At 34.8% G+C, this 24099-nt stretch overlaps 1 protein-coding gene across 1 annotated transcript; it reads right to left on the minus strand.

The window, feature by feature from the left end:
- Nucleotides 1-3833: 3833 nt before the first annotated feature.
- On the minus strand, nt 3834-23035 carry LOC128234051 (nephrin-like). The gene is made up of 16 exons (XM_052948009.1): nt 22942-23035; nt 22037-22387; nt 18225-18575; nt 17434-17766; nt 16214-16507; nt 12414-12713; nt 11921-12199; nt 11179-11469; nt 8487-8804; nt 8063-8362; nt 7806-7940; nt 7574-7595; nt 7112-7200; nt 6740-6755; nt 6421-6500; nt 3834-4915 (listed from the first exon to the last, which is right to left on the minus strand). Exons 1-16 carry the CDS (start codon nt 23030-23032, stop codon nt 4860-4862), a joined length of 3306 nt encoding a protein of 1101 aa, XP_052803969.1. The 5' UTR covers nt 23033-23035; the 3' UTR covers nt 3834-4859.
- Between the last annotated feature and the right edge of the window lie 1064 nt (nt 23036-24099).

The following is a 24099-nucleotide window of genomic DNA, read 5'->3' on the forward strand; positions in this document are numbered from 1 at the left end:
TCTTTGTGTGGAGATATTTCTTATTCACCATCATATTGTGCTTTTATTGCACAGTTGATAAGATTCGTTAGAATATGTACATATGACAAAAAGTTCAGCGCTCGCAGTAAACCTATGACGGAAAAAAAATTCTAAGACAGGGTTTCAAATATTATGAATTAAGGAAAATTTACTCAAAATTTGTAAATGGTCATTATAATATTATATCAAAGTACCATAGAAGTCTGAAATCGCTGATTGCTAATATTAATGTTCATCCCAATTTTTATGGTGACATTTTTTAAAGAAAATTCGTAAAATCAAAATGTTTCCAGCAGGTAGTTGGGCAGATGAATTACTTGGATTTTATTTAAACCGTGGATATAAAGGCAATACTTTGAAGAGTACTTGCTTTCTAGTTCTTGAAGAAGAATTCCTGAAACAACATATATGGTTGAATAAAGCATCCTTACATAACTAAGCTTTCAGTCCTTTGATTTTAACATTTTGGCAGATTTGTGTGTTCCCTAAAACTGTCTGTAGCTGGCTCTACTCTGCTTTCAGTCCTTTGATTTTATGAAAATGTAGAAGATTCATGTTATCTTTAAACCGTCTTTGGCTGGCTCGGAATATTTTGGCATGTGACGTCATTTTCTTCAAATATTTTACATAGTCTCATTTGAAAGAACGGATTAGCTTATATATGTCGCTTTTATTTTTGATAGTGTTTTTATCTTTAAATTTATTTTGCTTTGCATTAAGTACTCTGAATTGTATTCATCCGTCTGCAGAGAGTTGGGATCTCTTATCATTGAAGTACTTGTGGTTTATTTATCTATGAGTCTATTATTATTTATTTCTATCAAGTTTCCACCAGTTAATGCATACTTTGATAAGATTTACCTTTAACCTTGCTTTTTATTCAGGATTGTTGGGATAAGAGTGAGGTTAAAACCCCCAGTAAAGTTACATTTTATTTACATTTTACTGACCGTTCCAAGGCGGTACCTAACAATTCTTGATGAACATACCTATATGTTGTTATATAAAATAAATGCACTGTGCTGTTTGTGGAAAAAATAATTCTAAAAATTCAAAACGGCGACGAATTGGTAGAGCATTGTCAATTTCATGACGTTAGAGGGTGATATTGTGGGATGAAAGTCGAAAATATTGCTCTGGTGTGTTAACTTTTTGTTCTTTAAAACTGATATATACATTAATATCAAAAACACATGCATTGTTTTACTATCACATGAAACTATTAAAAAAATGAATTACAGTTTATGAACATGAATTATAATCATTGACACAATAATAGATAATGTTTACATCATTTATTGTTCCAAAAGCAAATATTATTTCGCTATTATAACAACGTGGATGGTTTTGCCTAGTGTGGTACTGCTGCTGCTACTACTACTACTGCTTCTACTACTACCACTACCACTACTCTACCAACGCCAACACCGCCACCAGCACCACCACCACTACCAGTACAACAGGGGTGACTTACTACATATTTTGGCACATCAAAATCTAAAAATATCATATAAGCAATGTTTTATACGATATAAAACCATTGTTTATGTGAAAGTATACAAAAGGCTTTAAAACAATCAGTTGAGGCATACACAACTCTATATATTTATGCTGTAATAAATTTGAAAAGTGTGCAGACGTTCAGGAATACACGGATTTGACACACTTAACCATTGGTGTGCGTCAAAACCACACATGCGTAGAATCTCCCTCTAACTTGGATACCATTTTTCTTTCTCTAAGCGGTATGGAATTCGTAAACCAGCTCAGTTTTTTGTCCTTGAAAGTTGTCACTGAGAGTTCCTCATGAGCTGAAATTAAAAGTTCACATAAGCTGAAAATATAATGTTCACTTCACAAAGCATCATTATTTGAGTTGTCCGGTTAGAGCAGTGGTTAGCTTACTCACTTCTGACAACTGCGACCCGAAATCGATCATTGCCGAGGCGCATAATTTAGTTAGTTGTTGCCAAGCCGGACAACTGGGCTTTTCCTGGCTTCTCCGGTTTCCCTCAAACTCATGAACACACTCCCCCGCAACTTAGTGCCAACGAGGGGGACTAATTTTAATTTCATATAACTTTCTTCACAATCGTTGTAAAATAAATAGTGTTAACTTATCAACATTATGCATCAAATATAACAGGTGTAGCCAAGCCAACGGATTCATGTTCATGTCTTCACTGAAAATGGTAAAGCCGTTGATTTATGGGTGACGAAGTTCCCCAATGTATGTCGAGTCCAGACAGTGATAGTGATTTCGGCATTTAACTTAAGGGTGCATGGCTGTGTTTTGCGACCCAAGGACGTTTCAAAAAGCGCTTGATAGCTGCATGAGCAGAGGAATCTTGATTAGGATCCATCTAAAAGCTGCCAATGACATGCCGAAGAACGATTGGACCAATGTGAGTTATGGTTACACTAGCCTTAAAGCAAGTTGTTCAGTAATAGCTCAGGAGGCATAATGAGCACTGGGCCCTAGTTAGCTGCTACTTGAAACTGAATTTGATTCCTTCAAAGCGAGAACAGCCAAATTTGGAAGTCCATTACCCCTGGGCACAATTTCTTATTCTGTGTTAAACGGTACTGGTCAGAGTCGTGGCAGAACTTCTTACAGTTAGATGGCACAAATGGCAATTGGCTGATTTCGCTCCTGCACTTGAGCGTGTCGCATCCTCTTCTCAGGCAGGGTGGGGGGAGACTCGAGGATCATTATAGTTAGCGAAAATATGGTGGTCCAGCAGTGAAGTTACGGAGTGCGCGTTTCTGTGATCATCTGCTGTGGAATAAAAGGTAACACTTCTAGGTTTCGATTTTTGAAATGGAATTTAGGGGTGGGTGGCGATGTAAAGGTTGTTTCCCTGGTGGAAAATTAGCAGAGGACTATGCGGAGATGCTTGTTGTGAGTCGAACAGAGACGATTACTTTTAAAGGACCATTTATTAGGCAAGAATGTTAGAGCCATGCGTCCTATATAAGATAGATCCATTATTAATTATTAAAGACCTTTGCGTTAGTTACATCACGGAAAAATTAAGGAAAACTTCGATTTTTGGTTTTGTTTTATGACGTGTTTTCTTGTTCCAAATGTCTCCTTTTTATCACTAAATGTTTACAGACTGACAAAAATGCCGTACATAATGGAATTTCCAAGACCAGCACTGATATTTTACATTAATTTCGAGAAACAAAGAATTTCGTATAACGACAATTTCCCTCCTAATGGTGAATCTGGGCGAAAACAAAGCGTGGTTTCTTTCATTTTCTGACACCAATAAAGTGTTGTGATATCCTTGTATTCTGCTCATTCACAGGCCTTTATCACTTAACCATAACCCCTTACACCCCACTTAAATACTCTCAATTTGCTTATAAAGTTCTTTTATTCTCAGAACACGTCCATTGTACTTTAAGGCACACATCAAAGAGAGTGCATCCCTCAAAGCACTACGTAATAGTCGGCTGTGTTACATACTACTAATGATAAAGCACCGTCACCTAAATGTTTAATAATATACAATATAGTCAAATATAGGTTGGGGTCTCAAATTGTCAAACATCATGGATATGGTTACGATGTCAATGACGTCAACAAGGTTATGGCGTCGTTATGTCTTATTTAGCTTTGGAAAAAATAAAAACAAAACATAATGTATCATTCTTAATTTGATACGGTCATATTGGAGTTTACTGCAGCTGTATTTATATATATATACTCCTTGTTTCCACCATAGTTTATTTAAATGCAATCATTTTGAAGCAGGCACATACAGTCTGTAACAAATTCCAACAAATGAAAACAAACACGAAAAAAGCATTAACAAATTAATTCAATTACATTTGATAATTGGTAAACATGTCTTTCGTGACGCACAATTTATTACATTTATTGTTCTGTATATTGTAATTAACACTTGGTATTACGATTGATCTTGTGGTTTAATTTTTTTGCAGCGTTTGATGCGATAAATGAACGCAGTAATGTACAATGGTGTTGTTTGTTGTAGAGATTGTGTCAAATTCTACCTTCTACGAATACCACACCTACGCTAGGCTACTGTTTAAATCGCCCAAGAAAAAGTCATGAAAACAATTTTAAAACACGTCTCGTTGTTGCACCTTTTTGAATTACTCGCCGAAAAAAACAACAACAGTAATACTAAGTGGTTAATACTTTGTTTTTTATCAAAATTGTACAAGTTTTAAGAGCTACATGTATATGCAAAAAATCATTAGACAATATTATATTGAAAAAATAACAACAACAAAATATGAAAATTAGCAGCTGATTTATATTAATAATAATTTAATACATTAGTATTAATCGTCAGGTTCTTACAGTAAGACAGTAATGTTCTACGATATGTTTACATTTTAATACCGATCTCTTACATTTATCATATCTGGCTATAGCTTCAACTAGTTACACTAATAAGATTAATGTAGGAGTATTCATGAGTTGCAGATTGCTTCGTTTGCGTTCCCAACATTTTTTATCAACATTTCAATTCATTAAATTGAATCCCCCAGTATTGGAATAAGTCGTTACAATGTATATCTGGGCATGTAATTAGGATCTGTTTGTAAACACTAACTAAGTTCGTCTGCTAACAAAGGATTTCTGATTTTTCCTGTCCCAAATCAAAGACTGTTTTGGATGAAACTTCTTTTTCACACATAAGCTTGTTCATTAACAGCAGATATAGTCAGGTCGACAGTGTTCTCTAAGCAAAAAGGGACATCTGTACCCATATACGTATATAGATTATACGATAATCATTTCGGAATATTAAAAACGATGACATAGGCTCATTATTCATGGAATTCAATTGTTTCACTTAAATAACTGTCTGCACTTGGTCCTTCTGCATCGTGTTGTCGTAAACGGGATCCTCTGCACATGAAAGAATAGTTCGAAATCGTGTATATAAAAATTATATTTTGAGTCAACTGACAAAACAGCTCTGGCTATTTAAGTCACTGTTTCAACAGGCTGGAATGATTTATTGTTAAACATTCACGCACACAGCTATACAACAATTAATTCAAACGATAATGCGAGTATTATTATCTTATCTTATCTTATAAATTTATTAACATAACATGAAGAATATAAGTATCTTCCATGGCCGAGAGTGTAAGATAGGTTCATTCCGACGCGAGCGTAGGGTGTTTTGCGGACCTCCATAAGTATCTTCCATGGCCGAGAGTGTAAGATAGGTTCATTCCGACCCGAGCGTAGGGTGTTTGCGAAAACGAGGTCCGCAAAACACCCTACGCTCGGGTCGGAATGAACCTATCTTACACTATCGGCCATGGAAATACTTATAATCCGAGGTGGGAGAAATAAATCATAATTATCCAAAGGTATATCTTCCACTCAATTGCATGGTTCAGCTCCTCATGTTAATGAATTATAGATAACAGCTGCGATGCCAGAAATGCATCATTGGAAAGAAAGCAACACTTCTAATCAACCACCGCGAAGTAGTGGAAGCAAATGCACTTTGTGTATGACTGACAGGGAAACAAGGTCAATTAATCATCAGTGTAAATAAATCGAATGATTACAAACGTTTTATCATAAGGCGAAGCGAAGCCTGTAGCACTCAAGAGTTAGTTAAAAGAATGCCAATAACTGCAACTATAATATGCTTAACGGCCAAAAAAAGGCAATGCAAGGAAGGTTATTTCCATTTATGAAACGCTGTTATCACTGAACGGGAATTAAAAAGCTCTTACACACAATTTTAAGGAAAGTAGGGGCCTACACTGCGCCAGAATAAACGCTTCTGTTTGGCGTAGAGGCTTCAACCCACCTATGTATAACTATAAGGAAAGCGAAGACTAATAAAGCACCAAAGTATGGTACAAATGGCTACCAATGCATCATCGTATTAAGGTCAATGGATGTCACTTACAAAACAATCAAGGAAAGTGAAAGTCGCTGAAATTTCAAGCTAACGTGGTGAGCGAAGACCACAAACTACGCGTGCATGTGAAATGTCAATTTTATCAGTACAATGTAATTTGATAATAGCATAATTTTCAGTTTTATAATAATAAAAAACCATTAAGCCCATGTTCCTGTCACAATCAACGTTTGTTTATATGTATATGTAATGTAGTAAAATTTCATTTAAATCACACTTTTCCAACAAAGATATTTAACAAATGCTTTAAATAAAATATAATATTTTGTTCTTCGTCTCAGATGTTACTAGAATTCGTTGATGGGTCGGACAGGTATTTTATACAAATTGCAATGAAAAGTTTTTAAGTCACCTATTGGCAGGAAATAAAAAAGAGCAATGTAATAGTGCATAACAAAGTTATGGCTTCCCCCACCACGTGAACGCAGAAAGTAAATCGCTTTTGTTGAGCATTTATAAAGTATACTTGTCTTTGATTTCTCGTAGTTTTGATCTGTGTTTGATGTAGACTCATTTAGCGGCATGTACACGTGTAACGTTTCCGCTCTATAAACAACATGTTTATATCAATAAAATACATAAATATTATTTCTAAAATATAATTACGTTTTCAAGCCTGAATTTATTCACACGCTACTTATTGCTCGGTAATCTGTTTTCGGTCTTTTAAGAAATTAAATGCATTAATCAGCGTAATCAAAATAATTTACAACAAGGTAAAAATACAAAAATACAATCTCTGTGTTAAAATCATCACTTTACGTCTTAAATAAAATAGTTCATACCCGTCATTTCCAGCACCTGAAACAACAATAATTAACTTTAAAATAATATACAACAGACACAGCTTATTGTTCAGGCTAGTCAATAAATACTAGAAACAATTATTCCGGTTTATTTGGGAGCTAAACCGTATTAAGAGAGGGAAGCCATATTGAATACAACTGAAACGTATCTGTGATTGATAATTTGGGTTTTTAAGGCCAGGCTTCAATAGTTTTGCTGATTTGATAATATTTTATGCACCACTCCATTTTGAGGAGTTTATGATTGTTGCATCACGTGCATCGATAAAGCATGGCATACAGAAAATTAATTTACAAGGTTTGATAACTGTTAACTGACACAACATTAAAACAATGAAATGTGATACTAACTCAAAGCGTCGTAAACAAGCGTGTTGTTTTTTGCTGATATTGTTTCGTACGTTACTGCAGCGTTATAACCAGGATCCTCAGCACCATATCTGAATTGTTTTAAAATTGACAAGCCCACAACTACATATAACTTGTTTCGGGGATACTGATGGACTAATCAAAACCGAACATGTCGAGATAACTTTAACTCGTTGTTGTTGTTTTTTAAGGAAAAAAAGATCAATCAACATATTGAGAGTGTGCTGGGATATCATGTTATTAAGGTAAATACGTATCGAAATTAACTAAATAAATCTATCTTTATTTTATATCATGTAAATATAATTATTCATGTACCTAGGATACGAAGAAAGAATCACTCTTTATATAAATACACAAGAGCTTACTTCGAAACGAGAGATGCCACAACTAAGATATCACATTTAATACATTTCTATTCCTGCACAACCTCTTAAAACTTACATGGTAGTGCTTGAAGTTGAACCTGTAAATACGATTAAAGGATTCTGCACTAGACAATGAATGCGCATACATACGCACAGAAAAATCAGTTACACATTAGTCACTTATCACTTAAACAACATTACTTTTAGAGTGACAATTATTTTACAAAATTCGACTTGACATGATACATGATTTAAGAAATCATATGTACGTATCTTAAAAGGCGAATACAGGGAATATAATATCCTACCGTTGTTTCTTCTACACACTGTGGATAATTTACGTCGAAGAACACATAAGACGACAACAATGACTAGCAGTGTCAAGACCCCAGCTGTTACACCACCAGCAATTGCAACGACTTGTGGTTTAAAATTTGCGCTTTCTGTAATATGTTAACACCAAAACAATATTTAGATATTATGTTAAAACTAGTAACTTCATTGCCATGTAAATCGTTTTCTTGCGCTTTGATAAACAAAAAGTTCAGAATAAGTGATGCTTTACCTGTAGGTGTGCTGAATATAATGTATTTCTTCGCTGATTCACCTGCTATATTCAAAGCATTACATTCCACAAAATAAGATCTCCCTGGTTCTAAATCATCCAGAGTAACGTTCATCTCAGTTTCTCCGTTATGTTGAATAGTAACATTATGCCAGTCCGCCAAAGTATCTAATACTCGATATGATATGCGGAACGTTTGCGGAGACCCATTGTTAGATCCTGGAATCCATGATAAAACAGCGCTTGAACTCGTGACTGTATTTGAAATAGCATTGAACCCGGTCGGAGTATCAGGTGGACCTAAGGGATATAAGATGTATATTTAATTCTAAAATTGGTTAGTTAAAAAAATCATTTGCAAAACTACAGTAGGAAAACATATCTCGATGGATTTACTTCTAACATTTTTAAATCATATTAATACCGATTGATTGCAGAAGAAAATCCTCGACCAGTTCATCGCCAATGCCATTTTTAACTGAAAGACTGTACACACCAAAATCATCAATATCAGTATTCATAATGGTAAAATTACTCGACGAATCGTTTGTTGTAATTTCAAACTTTGTGGAGATATTAAATAGCTGTACGCAAATATTTCTGCCAAAACATCTTTTCCAGACGAACTGTGAAGCGATCGGGACTGGGTACGCAACCACAGTGTACTGCAGGGTTACATTATCATGTAATTGAGCTGTAAAGTTCAACTTGATGTCCTTGCCAGGAGGGCGCCTTGGTGAACCTGAAAGACGATAAATTATTTCTAGAGGACAATTTCTATAAAACAAATCGTTTGAATAATTTCTTAAAATAGCATATTGTTTAGGTATAATTTTATAGAAATAACTGAATAAAAATGCTTTAATGGACATTAATGTGTGTAAAAGGCAGAGTAGTTACAACATAATATAACTTTTAACACATGTTGAAGGCTCTAGCTTGACAGTACTAATTAACAAACGACTATGTAACTATTTAAAATGAGTTTCTCTAGTTCTTTTTTCTTATTAAAATTCAAAATGGTAACAATTTAAACTATAATTAAATATTATGAGTTTTGCCTTGCGGGTCATGCCACACGTAACATAATAACAACGTTTCATATCAATATCTTAACCAAGATGGTACTTTTATACTAAGGCGTTCATTTTTAAAACTATATTTAAATGGATATCTTTGAGTTGTTGTTTGGTTATTCTTCTGAGACTAAATATTAAAAAATCATTGGCAAAATAAAATTTGTGACTGAGTTTCTTTCATTCACAACGTTTGAAATGCTCAGAAATATTTCCATATTTATTTTAATAAAAACCTTATTCAGTGTGTGTTTACCATGTGATAAATTGCGTCATAAATGCTACGTCGGAAGGCAATATTTTGATTTGAAAAAAGTCTTTTTACAAAGAAAACTTGACTATTTCTTCACCATTTTAAATGAAACATAGCACAGTCTACGCCGCTTACGGAGCCCCACATTCGATCTTTTACCAGAATTTGATTGTGAGTTTAGTTTCTTAAAACACTTCGACAAACCTTTTCACAATACAGCCGTCTGACGGAGCACTGTCAAACATTACTTTGCAAACATGTTAGTCGAAGTGCTTGATGAAACTAATGACCTCATCAAATTTCGAAAATAAAACAAATGCGAGGCTCTTTAAGCGGCATAGACTGCCCTTTGTTTCATTTAAAATGGTGTTGTAAATGAAAAGTTATCTATGATTTAAGTCTTTATTTAAAGCAAATTTTTGCCTTCCTACGTAGCATATATGACGTAATTTATCACGTGGTATACACACACTGTTATTACTTATTACTGACAGAAAATAGTATGTGTTTAGTTAGTAATATTTATGATATTATTTCCATGTCAAAAATGATCATATGGTTTTTGCTTAGGAAATTTGATTTATTTTAAATAGTGACGTACATCTAGTAAGATGAGGTCATAGTAGGTGATATGTTCATATTACGTTTAAACAGAGAATCCTTAAAAATAGTTTTCCCTAATTGAAGGAAATTTATACGTTTTTTTAAGATTAATATGGAAAATAGAATGATTTATTCAAATAGACCTTTATCATTATTACAAAATGAGAAATGTATGCATTGTTTTTACTATGCCAAATAAACAATTAGCTATCCAACTTAAAAACATCCGTAGTGAAAGAATGTTTCAACCAATTGAAAAGCAGCAATGCTGAAATACACGTTTGTAAAACGCAATAATTCATCATGGTTATAATAAACCAGAAACAAGGTTAAACATGTGATAAAAGGGTATTTTTTGCACGTTTAAACATGTTTAAGGATGTTTTGTTTTTTTCGTCTGAACGTTAACTCAATATCGGAGAAATGACAAGTAGAATTGGCATAACCCTGCAACAAATTTTGTTTGTGAAACCAATCCTTCACTCATAGTTAGTCCATAAAATGAAAATACACAGAAATGAAATTTTAAGTTTTTAAATCACATGTTATGCCAAACGGTTCTGGAAAGCCGATAGCATTCGCGGCACATGCCTTGACATAAACACGCTACGAAGGCTTACGCAAAAGGAAAAGGACGCGTTATGAATTGATTGTTTCAATCAAGAAAATGCAGTGTCATGAAAGATAGTGTTTCGGAAATCGCCCGATTGTCAAACATACTAAAGTACAAACTACGCGGCACAAAATAGTACGTTATGTAGCTTCTGTATCTTCCAGCCTAAATATTTGATCTTGGTAGACAATTGGAAACATTTATAGACAAATCATTATGCACAAGGGTACACGGACGGTTATGCAGTTCAATGAAAAGGGTACAACTTTTAGCGGGTTATAGACTAGCACCTACACCGCTAGAAAGTAAACACACAGCAGATAATACATTCGAAATTGTGAACGGCATATTGTGGTGAAGCTGTAAAGATATCGTTTAGATTGATATCTGTATTAAAAACAATGGACCTTATTCATTTAATACGAACAAAATAATAAGGATTTTTTTTAAGAAACTGTTAACTCACACAAACACACAAATGTAGCTTGAATATAATTAAGGTAAGCTTCACCTGGTCTCAAGCCCGTATTAACATGAAATGCAGGTATTTGAATATCATTTATAAACTTACATGTTACAAACAGCCGTACGTCCCGTGCAGAAGGTGTGTCGATATTAAACTGGTTGCTGGCATCACAAGTGTAAAGCCCAGCGTCCATGCAGGTCGGGTTTGCAATGGTGTACTCAAGCTGGTTTGAGTTATTGGCAAATCTCCTTATTTCACCGTCTTTAAGTATTTTGATGGTTGATGGAGGATTACTATCCACCGTACAGGTAAACAACGTACTTATTTTCTCCATTTGTGTAACACTTGCTGAATTGTTGTATCCAGAGACATGAAATTCTGCTACGCTTGACTTATCTAGAAGTATATTTAACGCTTTAAATAGCTATCGTATACATATTGTTTGCGTTATATAAGTACATATTGACCTATATATATATATATATATATATATATATATATTAGGACTTCTAGGGTTCAAAAGTCAATATTGAAACTTACAAAAATCTCTGCATATAGCCTAAACGATATTTTTAACTCTTCCCCTAAACTAGCAATCATTCAGAACATTACTCATTGAGTACCATTCATACAGCAATGTCTCATGGTTACTCCATGAAATATTATTTTCAGTGAAATTTGGTTATGATGCATTTAAAATCAACAAGTGAATTGTGTTTAAATAATAAGCATGTCTATTAAGTTTCCCTTTATAAGTAAATAACCATGGTCCATGTAACATCATGTTCGATTTGAACATCACATTTTACAGCCCGTAAGGAAATAATTGTAAACAAAGATTTCATACATTGAACATTTAGGTGCATGGTTCCGCTTTGAGTTCCAGTCTGGGTAGATAACCCAGTAGGTGTCAACTGATTTGTGGCAGTGCATATGTAATAGTCATCGTCCGATTTATTCACAGTGGTTAAACTGAGAAACTGGCTGTTCCATTTTCGTCCGTCATCTAGCCTCCTCCAGACAAACAATGTCTGAGAAGGGTTCCCAGGGATGAACGAACATGAATAATTTAGGACCGTTCCCTCGAATATGTCATAACTCTGAGGAAGGTTTACCCTGGGTGCAACTACAGGAGTAAAATGAAGTTAATAAGTACTTTTTTACAACTTAATACACGACTACCATTATGCGAGCTGCTACAGACAAAATTAACACAACTTCATTTTTTTCCTCTATAGCATCTGTCCAAACTGATTATTCCATAATAATTAATTTGATGTAAAAGATGATATACGCAAATAAGGTGATATTATTTATAATAATATGTAACAATAACTCACATTGAACATCTACAATGAAAGTAGTGTTGCTGATTCCCGTTTCTGTGCTGCCTCCAGTTGGATCCATGGTGTTTGTGACCGTTAGGGTGTACTGGCCTTGGTCAGCCGGGTGCTGGACATTGTTCAGGGACAAAGCGGCCCGGGACACTTGACCACGGCCTGGTGTTGACCAGGTGTACGTGATCTGGGGCGGGTTGGCGGAACTGGTGCAGTTAATAGTACGGTTTGTGCCCTCCGGTATTATGACAGTGGTCGAGATAGAAGTACCATTGATGTAACATGACGGTATACCCGGGGGAGCTTCGGATGAAATAAAAATAAGAATCTATAAACTCGTTATGTATTGTTGTGGTCTGGCGCTGGAGAGAGTAACTGCTGGACCTGGGCGTGCATTCTGTGTCTTCCAGTAGTATAACAGCAGTGGAAAAGATGTTCCAATCATATAACGTGATGGTGCATGCGATGGATCTATAGGCAAAATATAAATAAGAGCGCGTAAAAAAGTTATGTTGCGATCTTGGGCGCTTAAGAGTATCTGGTACAGCTAAAGTACGGTCCATGCCCTCGAATAGTGTAGCAAAAGTATACTGGTCGTACGAGACTCGAGAAATCAACAGGTATAATTACAGTGAGATAATTACTTACTTGTGGGAGAAACGAGTTTAGCTTAAAATGCGGTATGTGTCCTCAACTAGCTCACATACTAAATTATATACGTTAATTTGACTTTGAAGGCTTATGGAACAACATCAATCAAGGGATCGTACTCAATACAGACTGTAACATACTTAATGTATGATTACAGTAAGATTTCTTACTATATATTCCAACATAATGTATACAGTTGCTTCCTTAGGTAAATATAAACTACAAAGACACAAACTTTTCATAGGAAATGTTACTACCATCCGTTTTATAAGGATATGCTGAAGAATGAAATTTTATGTTTCTGTGTTTGTTGACGTAAGAACTGTTTAAAAATATCCATTAACATCGGAGAATAAGGTCTTTTAATTCTTACAGTAACAATTTGAATCAATATACTATACGCAATATATTTTGTCCAAAGGTCGTAATCTTAACTTTCTTGCCTTTTCAGTAGCTATCGGCCATCGGTTGATATATAAAAATTCTGGAATACTGAAGACTTACAAATATTGACTGAGTAATTCAATGTTTCCTTACACAGATTTAAGAGTTTTGTTCATACAGCTTGGTTTTGAATGTGCCTTAATTGATAATGATGGCATAATGCGTGTATATGATACTACACATGTAAACCACTCCGAACAATAAATTCACACAAATAAGCATTAAAGCAGAATTGTGCACAGTTTTAAGGATGTATTCGTAAAGCGACAGGTGTTTTTGAAAAATTGCGCAATTCACATACGGTCGATCCCGTTTTGCTCAACCTCGACTTTTTTAGCTGAGTTTTGTACAAAGAATATGTTTGCATACAATTATGACTGCTTTGCTCGATTTCACCTTTTACGCACGTGTCGTTTTTTTACTGGCTCGAAGTGATTTTTTCAGTCTCCGATATAGTTAAGACATATTTTTTTTTTATTTTGCTTGATTCTTGCCAATCTTTTTTAGTCGTTGGTAAAACGCTCTTCATCACCGCAGCCAATACAAACCCTGCCGGTCGAGAGTAGGGCCATCCGAGAATATGACCGACATAACATCATTTATTACTTATTGAATCAAACGTTAACTAGTTGATTAAGCAGTTTAACAAAGGCTTTCGTAACAGAAACTTTGATCATGACTAACAAGGCCCAAAACACCATCTCATGAAAGGTCTTCATAATCTCATCCTATAATTTGGTCGCAATATTTCAATACGAATAATAGTTATTCAGTATCAACCATTTTTCTACTAAGATAAGTACTTTGACCTTGATCATGACCCCAAACTCAATCCCAAGAAAGGTCTCCATACACTCTTCCTATAAACCACGTTTTTATGTAGAATCTTACAAAATATTTTCAACACCATAGTTGGTATTGAAGACGCTCTCCAACCGGCCAACCAGAACCACGACTTGCGTCGTTTAACCAGGTTTTACTTTGCATATACCTGGTTATTAATATGAAAATGTGCCTTTTCAAAAGCAAAGGAAAAGAGGAAAAAAGGCAATCAATGACCAAAATTTGTTTTATTTGTTATATGTTTAATGTAACCTAATTGCTTGATGGCCATTGAATGAACGGTATTTGAGATCTGAATAAAACCCAAAGTTGCCGAAACCTTTTAACCAAACATTATAAGTCTATCAAGGGTCATGATTGGTAGTTAAGATACTATGGAGTTATCTTGCATAATTGTATGGTGGCCGTCAATAAAAAAAATAAAGTATTAAATCAATTAAATAAAAGGTTAACAATTAATTAGTAATATCCTGATTTGTCCTTAAACGTTAACATGACAAAATACACCATTTAACATTAACTTAAACCTAACTACAATCAGAAGTCATAACTTGTATTAAGTCGGAAATGTTGTCGAGTAACCTATTATAAGGTAGTCGTCACTACCTATGTAAAGTATTAAATTAATTTAATAAAGGGTATGGAGGACATAAGTAAAAACCCCAACTCGTCCTAAAACTTTAACCAGGCACGATGCGCCGGAAACGTAAGGTTCTATGTCAATCAGGGGCCATAATTTGTATTAAGGATAATATGTCAGTATGAAAACTCATTGTGTGATGGTCCTGAACAACAATGTAGAGTATTAACACAATTGAATGAAGGGTATTGGAGTTATGAGTAAAAATGCAAACTTACCCTTAAAAGGACTGTACACCAGATTGGCACAAAAAAAGTTTGTTTATATAACGAATCTCAGGACAATTATCTAAAAGAATGTGTTACGCTTTGATATCATAATTGTAAAAAAGGTACCAAAATGTAAAAATATTGTGTCGGAGACCGGGTTCGAACCCGTGTCGCCAAGATTGCAGACCACTATGAAAGTCTACATAAAGCTTCATTTGATAAGCAATTTGGCACATATTTGCTTTTATTGCAGTCGCCAATAGTAGCTTGATTGTATAAATTGATAATTTGAATTGATTAACATTGTCAATTCCGACGGAGTTCCCCGTATCGCCTCGAATATATAAGAAATGATCTTGAAGACAGTCTTTAACTATTTCCATGTGACATTTCTTTGTCTCCCTGCTTTTCGACCTTCACCGAATATAAAAAAACGGTACGGTTCCCGGTAGTACTCGTTGCTAAATACGGAAGGGGTCATTAACGGTACGACTTATTTCCTTTCTTTGAACCGATAATTATATTAAAGTCCCTTAATAATTTGCTTGTATACGTGTTTGCCTACCAGGTATTGGATGCAATTGTCATTTTCGTCAAAATGGCGTCATGGTGCACGTGCTCGTCTTCGTCGGGCAATTATGCCATAATCTCACGGGGGAAAACGATAACCAACACTTAGCAAATCGTCTTAATTAGAGTAATAAATTTCACATATTGATATTTTAGTGTATGAAAAATTTATACATCAAGTGATTTTTTTTGTTGTATGCACCTATTGCTGTGTATTGAAAGCTATTTTATCTTCAAACTATTTAGATTAATGTTAAAAACATGAGATCAGAGTATAACTTATATATGTATATGTTACTTTTCTAATACAGTTCAGATGCACCATGGCATTTATTGAATATGTATTTTGAAATATATTTATGCAGCTGTTTTTGAATTATAAACATTACAAGCTCTTTAAAATTTCCTACACATAATTGTCTATGTTTTTACATAAAATAACTTACATAGAACTTGGAGACTTGTAGTAGCTTGACGTGTCTTAATAACCGCTACTCCCCCAGTAGGCGCTAACCTGTTCCTTGTTGTACACATGATAACTCCGATATGTTTTGCCTGCACGCTATCCAGTGTGAGAGAGGGCCCAGTATGTGAGCCTCCACCGGGGTATGTCCACGTGTAAGTTGGGTTCGGGTTTCCCGTGCTGCTGCAGATGAGCGTCATGGAACGCCCTGATATTACCCGTACAGTGGAGTTTACCTCGGAAGCCTTATAGAGTACTTTCGGAGTGGAGACCTCATCTGTAAACAGAGAAAGGGTTTTATTCATTGTATATCTCAATAAAAAAGATGAACGGAATGATATTACCCTTACAGGGGATCATCCATTTGGCCTCCAGTTTTAGTTGAAGAAGGGAATTTTCATCTGTAAATAAAGTTTAGACCTACATTATACTATTCGAATATAGTTCACCTAAACATTATGGCGACACTGAAGGAAATTCGTAAGGCACCGAACCACCATTGTTTACTTTTAAGTACACGCATAGTGTTTCGAATATGAGTGCTTGTATAACTGCAATTGTGACTACATGACCAAAACATTTAGGACACCACCATAGGAGTACAGCCAGTTATCGTCGTTCGTTGTTTAGACTGTATATGATTTGTTTTCATCATATTAAGTAACTACACATTTAACAATACATTCGGACTGCCAATCAAAGTTGACTGCAAGTTGAACAATACACAAATAATGCACAGTATGCAACAAAAATGACTTCAATCCCTATATTTAACACTCAACAGACCATTTAATACAACACCGAAATCGACATAGTCGTTATATTCAGACTACGCGCTATGAGTTTCGACAATATATAAGCATACAACAAAGGTGACTACACGTCCAAATTTTTAATACTTGCTAATGATATCTTCTCTACCACTACAAGGAAGAGTACTTCTTGAATATGCCTGTAGTTTCGACTGTGACCCACATTACATAACACATTACATAACACAGATGCATATAATTTCCATAGTCAATAATGTATTTCTACGTAATTACAGGTAAATAACAGCCATGCCCGTCGATTATTTTCCCTGTTACACCCTGTGTGCTTTGACTATATTGGAAATACTTACATGTTCCGAGCAATTCAAGACCTGAAATCAACTATATAACAAAGGTGATATTATGTGTAAGTACAACACTTCATACTTACACTGAACATCTAAGACAACACTGAAGGAGTATATCCAAAACCCGTCGTTGTTTGCTCTACAATACACGCCAACTTCTCGATCGTCCCTCTGCACAGTCAACGTCAGTTTACCGGAAGTGAAACTCAAAATATCAGTAGTGTTCGATTCCGTCTCTGTTCTGGTAGTTATCTGAGTGTCATCCGCTCTGTCCGGTGTGCCGTTGTCCTTGTACCACTCTACAATGGCCTTGGGTTTCCCAGCAGACGTCTCACACCGGAACTGCCGGTCGGTGTTTTCTATGACAGACACGGAGCTGCCCGCAGGTATTATCATAGACACCGACGTTAGGCGGACTGTAAACAAAGACGTTTACTAAGGTAATACGATATACCTAGTCACATTACGTCGGTTTATCAAAGTTGGTACGGCAGAGCGGGCATAATATCACATTCAAGACGTGTTTTTCAAAAACACGTATTTGTACCATGAAGAAATGTTAAGATAATATTTGTCTTAAAAATCCAGCGAAATATCGCATTTCAGAAAAATATTCTCTGTTCCTGCGATTAAAACTTCCTGTTGCGGCGTTAATTTATACTGTATACGACGATTAAATATTCTGCCTTCGTCAATAATACATGTTTCTATGCTGAAATATACAATAACACAATATTTAACATAATAATTTCGACGACTAATTATACTCACCACGGTTAAACATTCTTGTTACCACGGTTTAACATTCGTGTGTTTACGATTTAACATCATTATTACGAAGATACTTCGTCCTTATCACGTCTTGAATACATACTTGTAACGACGATTGTTCGATCATCAGTGTCGTCGTTGCTATCTTCTGCAGGAGAGGAACAAAACCAAACGTCTCCATTCATAGCTCTAGTGACGCTTCGGATGACACAGACGTATTCCCTCCTACTAACACATGAACAGCTAAGGTAGGACGGCGGCTTTGGGTCCGTGCCACATCCTAATGAGCCGTACCCTACTGCGGTTATTGTATCAGGAGCTCTGTCCAAATACCTTTTATGAAAAGTTACATACTGGACATCGGTCGTCGAAAAGCACGTCATTTGCAGGGATGTGTGTTCTTGAACTGTGAACTCTCCAGATGTCCCGTTCCCTGACAACGTTGTCGCCACATCTTAAAAAACGCTATATTTTATAAAAAAATATATTGAGCATACTTAAACCAATTGATAATACATAAAGCTGCCATATAAGTATTTTGGTGATACATGCCCGAAAAAAATAAAATGGATTTTATTATTAGTTCTTGAGAGGTATTTTCATTCGTTTAGATTTCACATCGCATTTCATATAGCAAAAGTAAAATGCATTTTAGGTCAATTTCCAATATTAGCACCCATTAGCACGTCGTACCTATAAGCATGTCTTAGTATCCGTGTTTCCAATCAGAAAGGAAACATACCCCATATGTCCGCAACAAAACAAAATCCTTGTAACATTAATATTATCAGACGTAAGGGATTTTATTTAAATAAGCCTAAATTATGTTTCATATGTACAGACACACTCGTTTCGAAAAGAGGTTCCAAACAAGCCTATGGCTTTCTCCTCAATTCTTTATATCCTATGTGTATGTTGTAAATGTTTATTTGTTATAAAAAATAAATAATGTTTAAACTAATCGTTTAGTGCGATTATAAAGCAATGTTTCACGATACTTTTGAGTGACCTAAAGAAGTTGCGAAACGCTAGGTTAATGTGCGCATGTACGTAGAGCTATACGTGTATCTAACAGTTGTAGTTGCTGTTGCGTTTCAAGTCATTTGCGAAAAATTCACGTTTAACTTGTACATGTAGGGAGGTTGGTATTCGCATAAAAAAATTATTGCATAAAATTTACGATTAACCCTTCCTGAATGACACATTTTCCTAAAAATAGCCCATATGTACGCGTACTTGTATAAGTAGTGTTTTGCAACCACACTTTTTGCAGCAATAAAGTGTTAAAAACAAGTGTTTTTCAGTTACATTAACAATGTTGACATATCTTACATAATAACCAATCAATTTGTTATTTTGCGGAAAAATATGTTGGTAATGACATATTGATAGAAAAATACTTGTTTCGATAGCAATCAGTTGTTCTCAAACAGTTCCTACTATTAACTATAACAGACAAGAGAGCTTAGCGATAAATAAGTAACTGAACAAAAGCGAATGACGTTGGGTATTGATATTTTGTGACTAATTTTCCCAAGCATTCCATCAAAGTTATTCTATCAAATGTGGCTATATATAGTTTTGGGTTCAATTTGACCAAACCAGTTAAGGGCCATTTTAAAAGATTATTGACATATAAGTGATAAAGTGACAACTGATTTAGATATGAAAACGTAGCTGAATCGAAAGTCAGACTAGTTTTCATAAAGAAATTATTGTATACCAAGCTGAATCTGGCTGATAAGTGCTCAATGAAAACATAGAAAATACTTTTTTGCTTTCCTTTGCATTGCCTTCCCGAATTATGTAACATTAAGTGTTGAGGTGTCTAAAAATTACTTATGTAAACGAGCCCATGTATAGCACAATTATTAAACAGGAGCATTTCAAGTCCGATTCCGTCGGCATAGCATGTGCCATCATAGTTTTGTAATTAGAGAAGCATTTGAGACCCTTTCATAGTACTTCACCTACGGCTTCCATGACCCTCCCCAAACCCCAACCAAATTTAGTATAAACCCCATCCACTCCCACCCCACTCGAACACTCAAGTGCATGTCCTTAACTTATTTTCATTGTTTTCTACAGGTCGGAGGGGCGAATGACCAGCCAAACGTTAATAGGTGGACAACATCATGCAGTGTTTTTTGACTATTTCACAATCTCATTTTGGATATTTATCCAAACTGTAGCATTGTAGGAGTACGTTTGATTCTTGAAGCTTATTTATCCTATTTGTTTTATTCCTTAATGATTTTGTTTCGTGCCGTTTATAAATCATTTTTTGGCAGCAGCTTTAAATTATATCTTGCTCCTGTGTAAAGTCGACCTCTTAGTGTTGGTCATTGGTCTGTGTTGTGAAACTATTCACACATTACGCATCACTTAAATGCTAATTCTATATGCCGTTAAACACAACTGACTTCATGTAAATTGATGATTAGATAGTTTACAGTTGATATCAGATTTAGGGCAAGAAAACAATCATGGCAACAAAATTAAACAATAGTTTAATTTTAAAGAAGTAATACCACTCACTCGCTCGCATCACTCACCCACTCACTCACTCACTCACTCACTCACTCACTCACTCACTCACTCACTCACTCACTCACTCACTCACTCACTCACTCACTCACTCACTCACTCACTCACTCACTCACTCACCCACCCGTCTCAAAAATGATTCTTTGTAGTCAATTAGTGTACCTTTGAATTGTTTAATAGTCATTGAAAAATATGCAAACATAATACATTTCATCATATTGATCGTCAAATCTTTGAATGCATGCAATCATTACTATTATAAAATTTACAGATTCTGATGTATATAGTGATTGCCAACTACTAAGTGACAGCCATATTTAAAGTGGCTGATGACGGGTGTGTGGCTGCAAGGCTTTATGTGGCTGCTGCTGCTGAATATAAAGTGGCTGCCGACTATAAAGTTAAAGGGCTGCCGGTCTTGCGGGTGACTGAGTCTGCTAGGCTTAATGTGGCTGCTGATATTAATGTGGCTGCTGAGGTCGATTTAAATGTTGTTGATGTCACACAAGCTTGTACTTGTATTCTGAATAATATATCAAGGGCACTGCAGGGTATTCAATAACATTCGGTTGACCGTCTAAAAAGTAGTAAAGTTATCTACAAACTTATATTTATTCTACTTAAAGTTCACTTATTTATCCTCATTTTAACCGGCCAAAATGTCATTTGAACCAACTGTATTAACAAGCAGCTGGTTCTTCTTGAGAACAATGAATATAAAAAATGTACTTGAATGAAAGAGATGAAACAGGTACTTATTTTAAAAAAATGCTAAATAAGCTTAGCTGCTATATCAATTATAAAACTGTGAACATGTTAAATTCATTAATCAATTCAAATAATTGAAGGCATTTTAAACGTTTTAAGAAACCATTATTTAGATTATTCTGCGTTATTTATCGTTAATGATAGTGGGTTTTTTTAATTGCGATATGTTATGTCTGACAAAAACAAATAAGAATATGTTCTGTATTCTCACTGAGATGTTTAACAGATGTAGTGTCAGCGTTGCTTGGCAACAAATAGATCATTAAACATGTACAATCAATAATATCTTCAATTTTTAGGTTAAGGGATCCTTTTGTCATTTCGTGAGTAAATGCTTGTACATTAAATGTTTTTTGTTTTTTTATTCAATTCTAGAAAAAGTACAACTTCTCTAGTTGACTTAGTCATTAAGAAAACTTTAACTATAATGTGACCGGCAATAATACTTTAAGCCCATAGAGGCAAAGCCTTAGTTTATATTACATTCTTGCTGTGGCTCTAATAAATACACGATACGACTTTGATACATACCTGGTGCATCGATTTTAAAATACACTGTTGTTACGACTATTGAACATTTATCAAGACGGTAATACATACTTGTGACAATAATTATTTTATCCCCACTCTCGTCGGTTGTATTTCCTCTTGGAGTTTGACAAAACCAAATGTCCCCATTCATGTCTATGGTGACGTTACGGATGTCACAGGCATATTCCTTCCTACTGACACAGGAGCAGTTAAGGTAGGATGGCGGAGTTGGGTCCGTGCCACATCCTGATGAGCCGTAGCCTACTGTGGTTATTTGATCAGGAGACTTGTTCAAATATCTTCTTAAAAAAGTCACATTCTGCACATCGATTGACGTAGAGCATGTCAGCTGCAAGGAGGCGTTCTGTAGGACTGTGAAACCTTTAGATTTTCCGTTTCCTGATAACGTTATGCCCGTAGCTTTAAAATTAAAAAAAAATTCTTTAAACGTTCAACAATTAAATGGTATCTAAATCATTGATTGGTTGACAATCATTATTATATTTAACACACTTGAATCAGTTGATCGTCTATAAAGCGGCCATATAAAAACTGTGGTTAAACTTTCCAGAGAAAAAAAGAAGTATGAATTGTTTCAGAGCTATATTGATACTCTGGTGATTTTAACTGCTGCCTAACTCAATTTAAATTTCTGTTTCTGTTAATATTATATATGTTCTCCATTCTTTTCACAATCCAAAGCTCAAAGCATGAAGTTTCCAATGTATGACTCCATACACGTGTGTGTGTGTGTGTGTGTGCGTGCGTGCGTGCGTGTGTGCGCGCGCGCGCGTGTGCCCTAGTCTGTTGTTATAAATAAGTATATGTCATATTAGGATTGGCAGTATAAAACTTTAAAAATAATTCAAATTACTGTTTCGCAATTAAACATTTGTATTGGCAAAGTTACTGCATGTTAAGATGCATGTATAAGTTAAAGTACATCACTATATTTTCAATGTTCTTATTCTTACCTAAGTATGTAATCCTATACACAAACAGTATCACATTTAAGTTTTTAATCAACATGACTGCATATTTTTTCAGTAATAAACTATAAAACATGAAAGTCATACAAACTGTATAAACCATAAGGAAGTTAAGAACGCAGAAGTAGCTGATTTGATACACAGGTCATGCAATGTACACTACTGAACACTATTGAAAAGGTTTACAAAGAGTTAAATACAAGGATAAACATTATCAAACAATTCCGCAGTGTTTCCTTTTTAAAGAAATCAATATTTAAATGGTTGCACTAATGAGGCTAAAATTTCGAAATTTATAGTTTTTGATAAATGTTGTGACATGTTATGACCATACAAACTAGTCCCCCGTAGCACGTGATCCAATGTACTCGTGTTTAACTGACCAAACATAAGTGGTAACCTTAGCATTGATCGATAAAGCTATTTTGATAAGGGTGTTATGTGTGTTTGTATTTGTGATGATGGTGTTTATACGCTTGCGTCTCTAGTTTCTTTTCGTTACGGCCTTTGCCCTTTGCCTCAAAACAGGGTTTATGCTTGAAATGTTGACTACTTTACTTGTACCTATATTAATAATTGTATACTTGACCTGATAATTATTTTTTAATATCAGATGTGTGTTTTGGGAAATATCATGACAAGATACATTTTACTGTAATAACTAAGATATTTACATCGAACGAGAAAACAAACTGCAAATTTACACATGTTTCAAATGTCTCTTATGATATAAATCTGCACAATAACTAATTTCAATGTCGATTATTATAGTGTAAATAAAAGTTCTCAAAAATACTGTTCCTGATGTATGGTGGCATTCTTCTGCCACCAGATGACCATATAACTAACTAGTTAATTAAGTGGTTAACTAGTTACGTAACTAGTTAATCACTTAAATAACTAGTTAGTTATGTAGTTGTCTAGTGGCAGAAGAATGCCACCATACTGATGGTTATTCAAAATAAATAAATAAAAATAAATTTATAAAATATGATACTAAAAACTTTAATAAATAACATTATAACAACTATTTACATTGTATAACAAACTAATAGTACATAATAAAACATTAAATGACAGTTTAGATTATTTTTAGTTCACAATAATTGATTTCCTCTTGTTGCTATATGGTTATGACGGTTT

This window comes from Mya arenaria, chromosome 5, assembly GCF_026914265.1.
Source record: "Mya arenaria isolate MELC-2E11 chromosome 5, ASM2691426v1".
NCBI lineage: Eukaryota > Metazoa > Mollusca > Bivalvia > Myida > Myidae > Mya > Mya arenaria.

Coding starts and splice junctions, on each gene's coding strand:
- LOC128234051 (XM_052948009.1), bottom strand. CDS start 23,032: ATGTTTTATAGTTTATTACTGAAAAAATATGCAGTCATGTTGATTAAA. Junction 8,363..8,486: donor TTTTCTTCTGCAATCAATCG/GTATTAATATGA, acceptor TATATCCCTTAG/GTCCACCTGATACTCCGACC. Junction 4,916..6,420: donor CTACGAGAAATCAAAGACAA/GTATACTTTATA, acceptor TTTCATGTGCAG/AGGATCCCGTTTACGACAAC.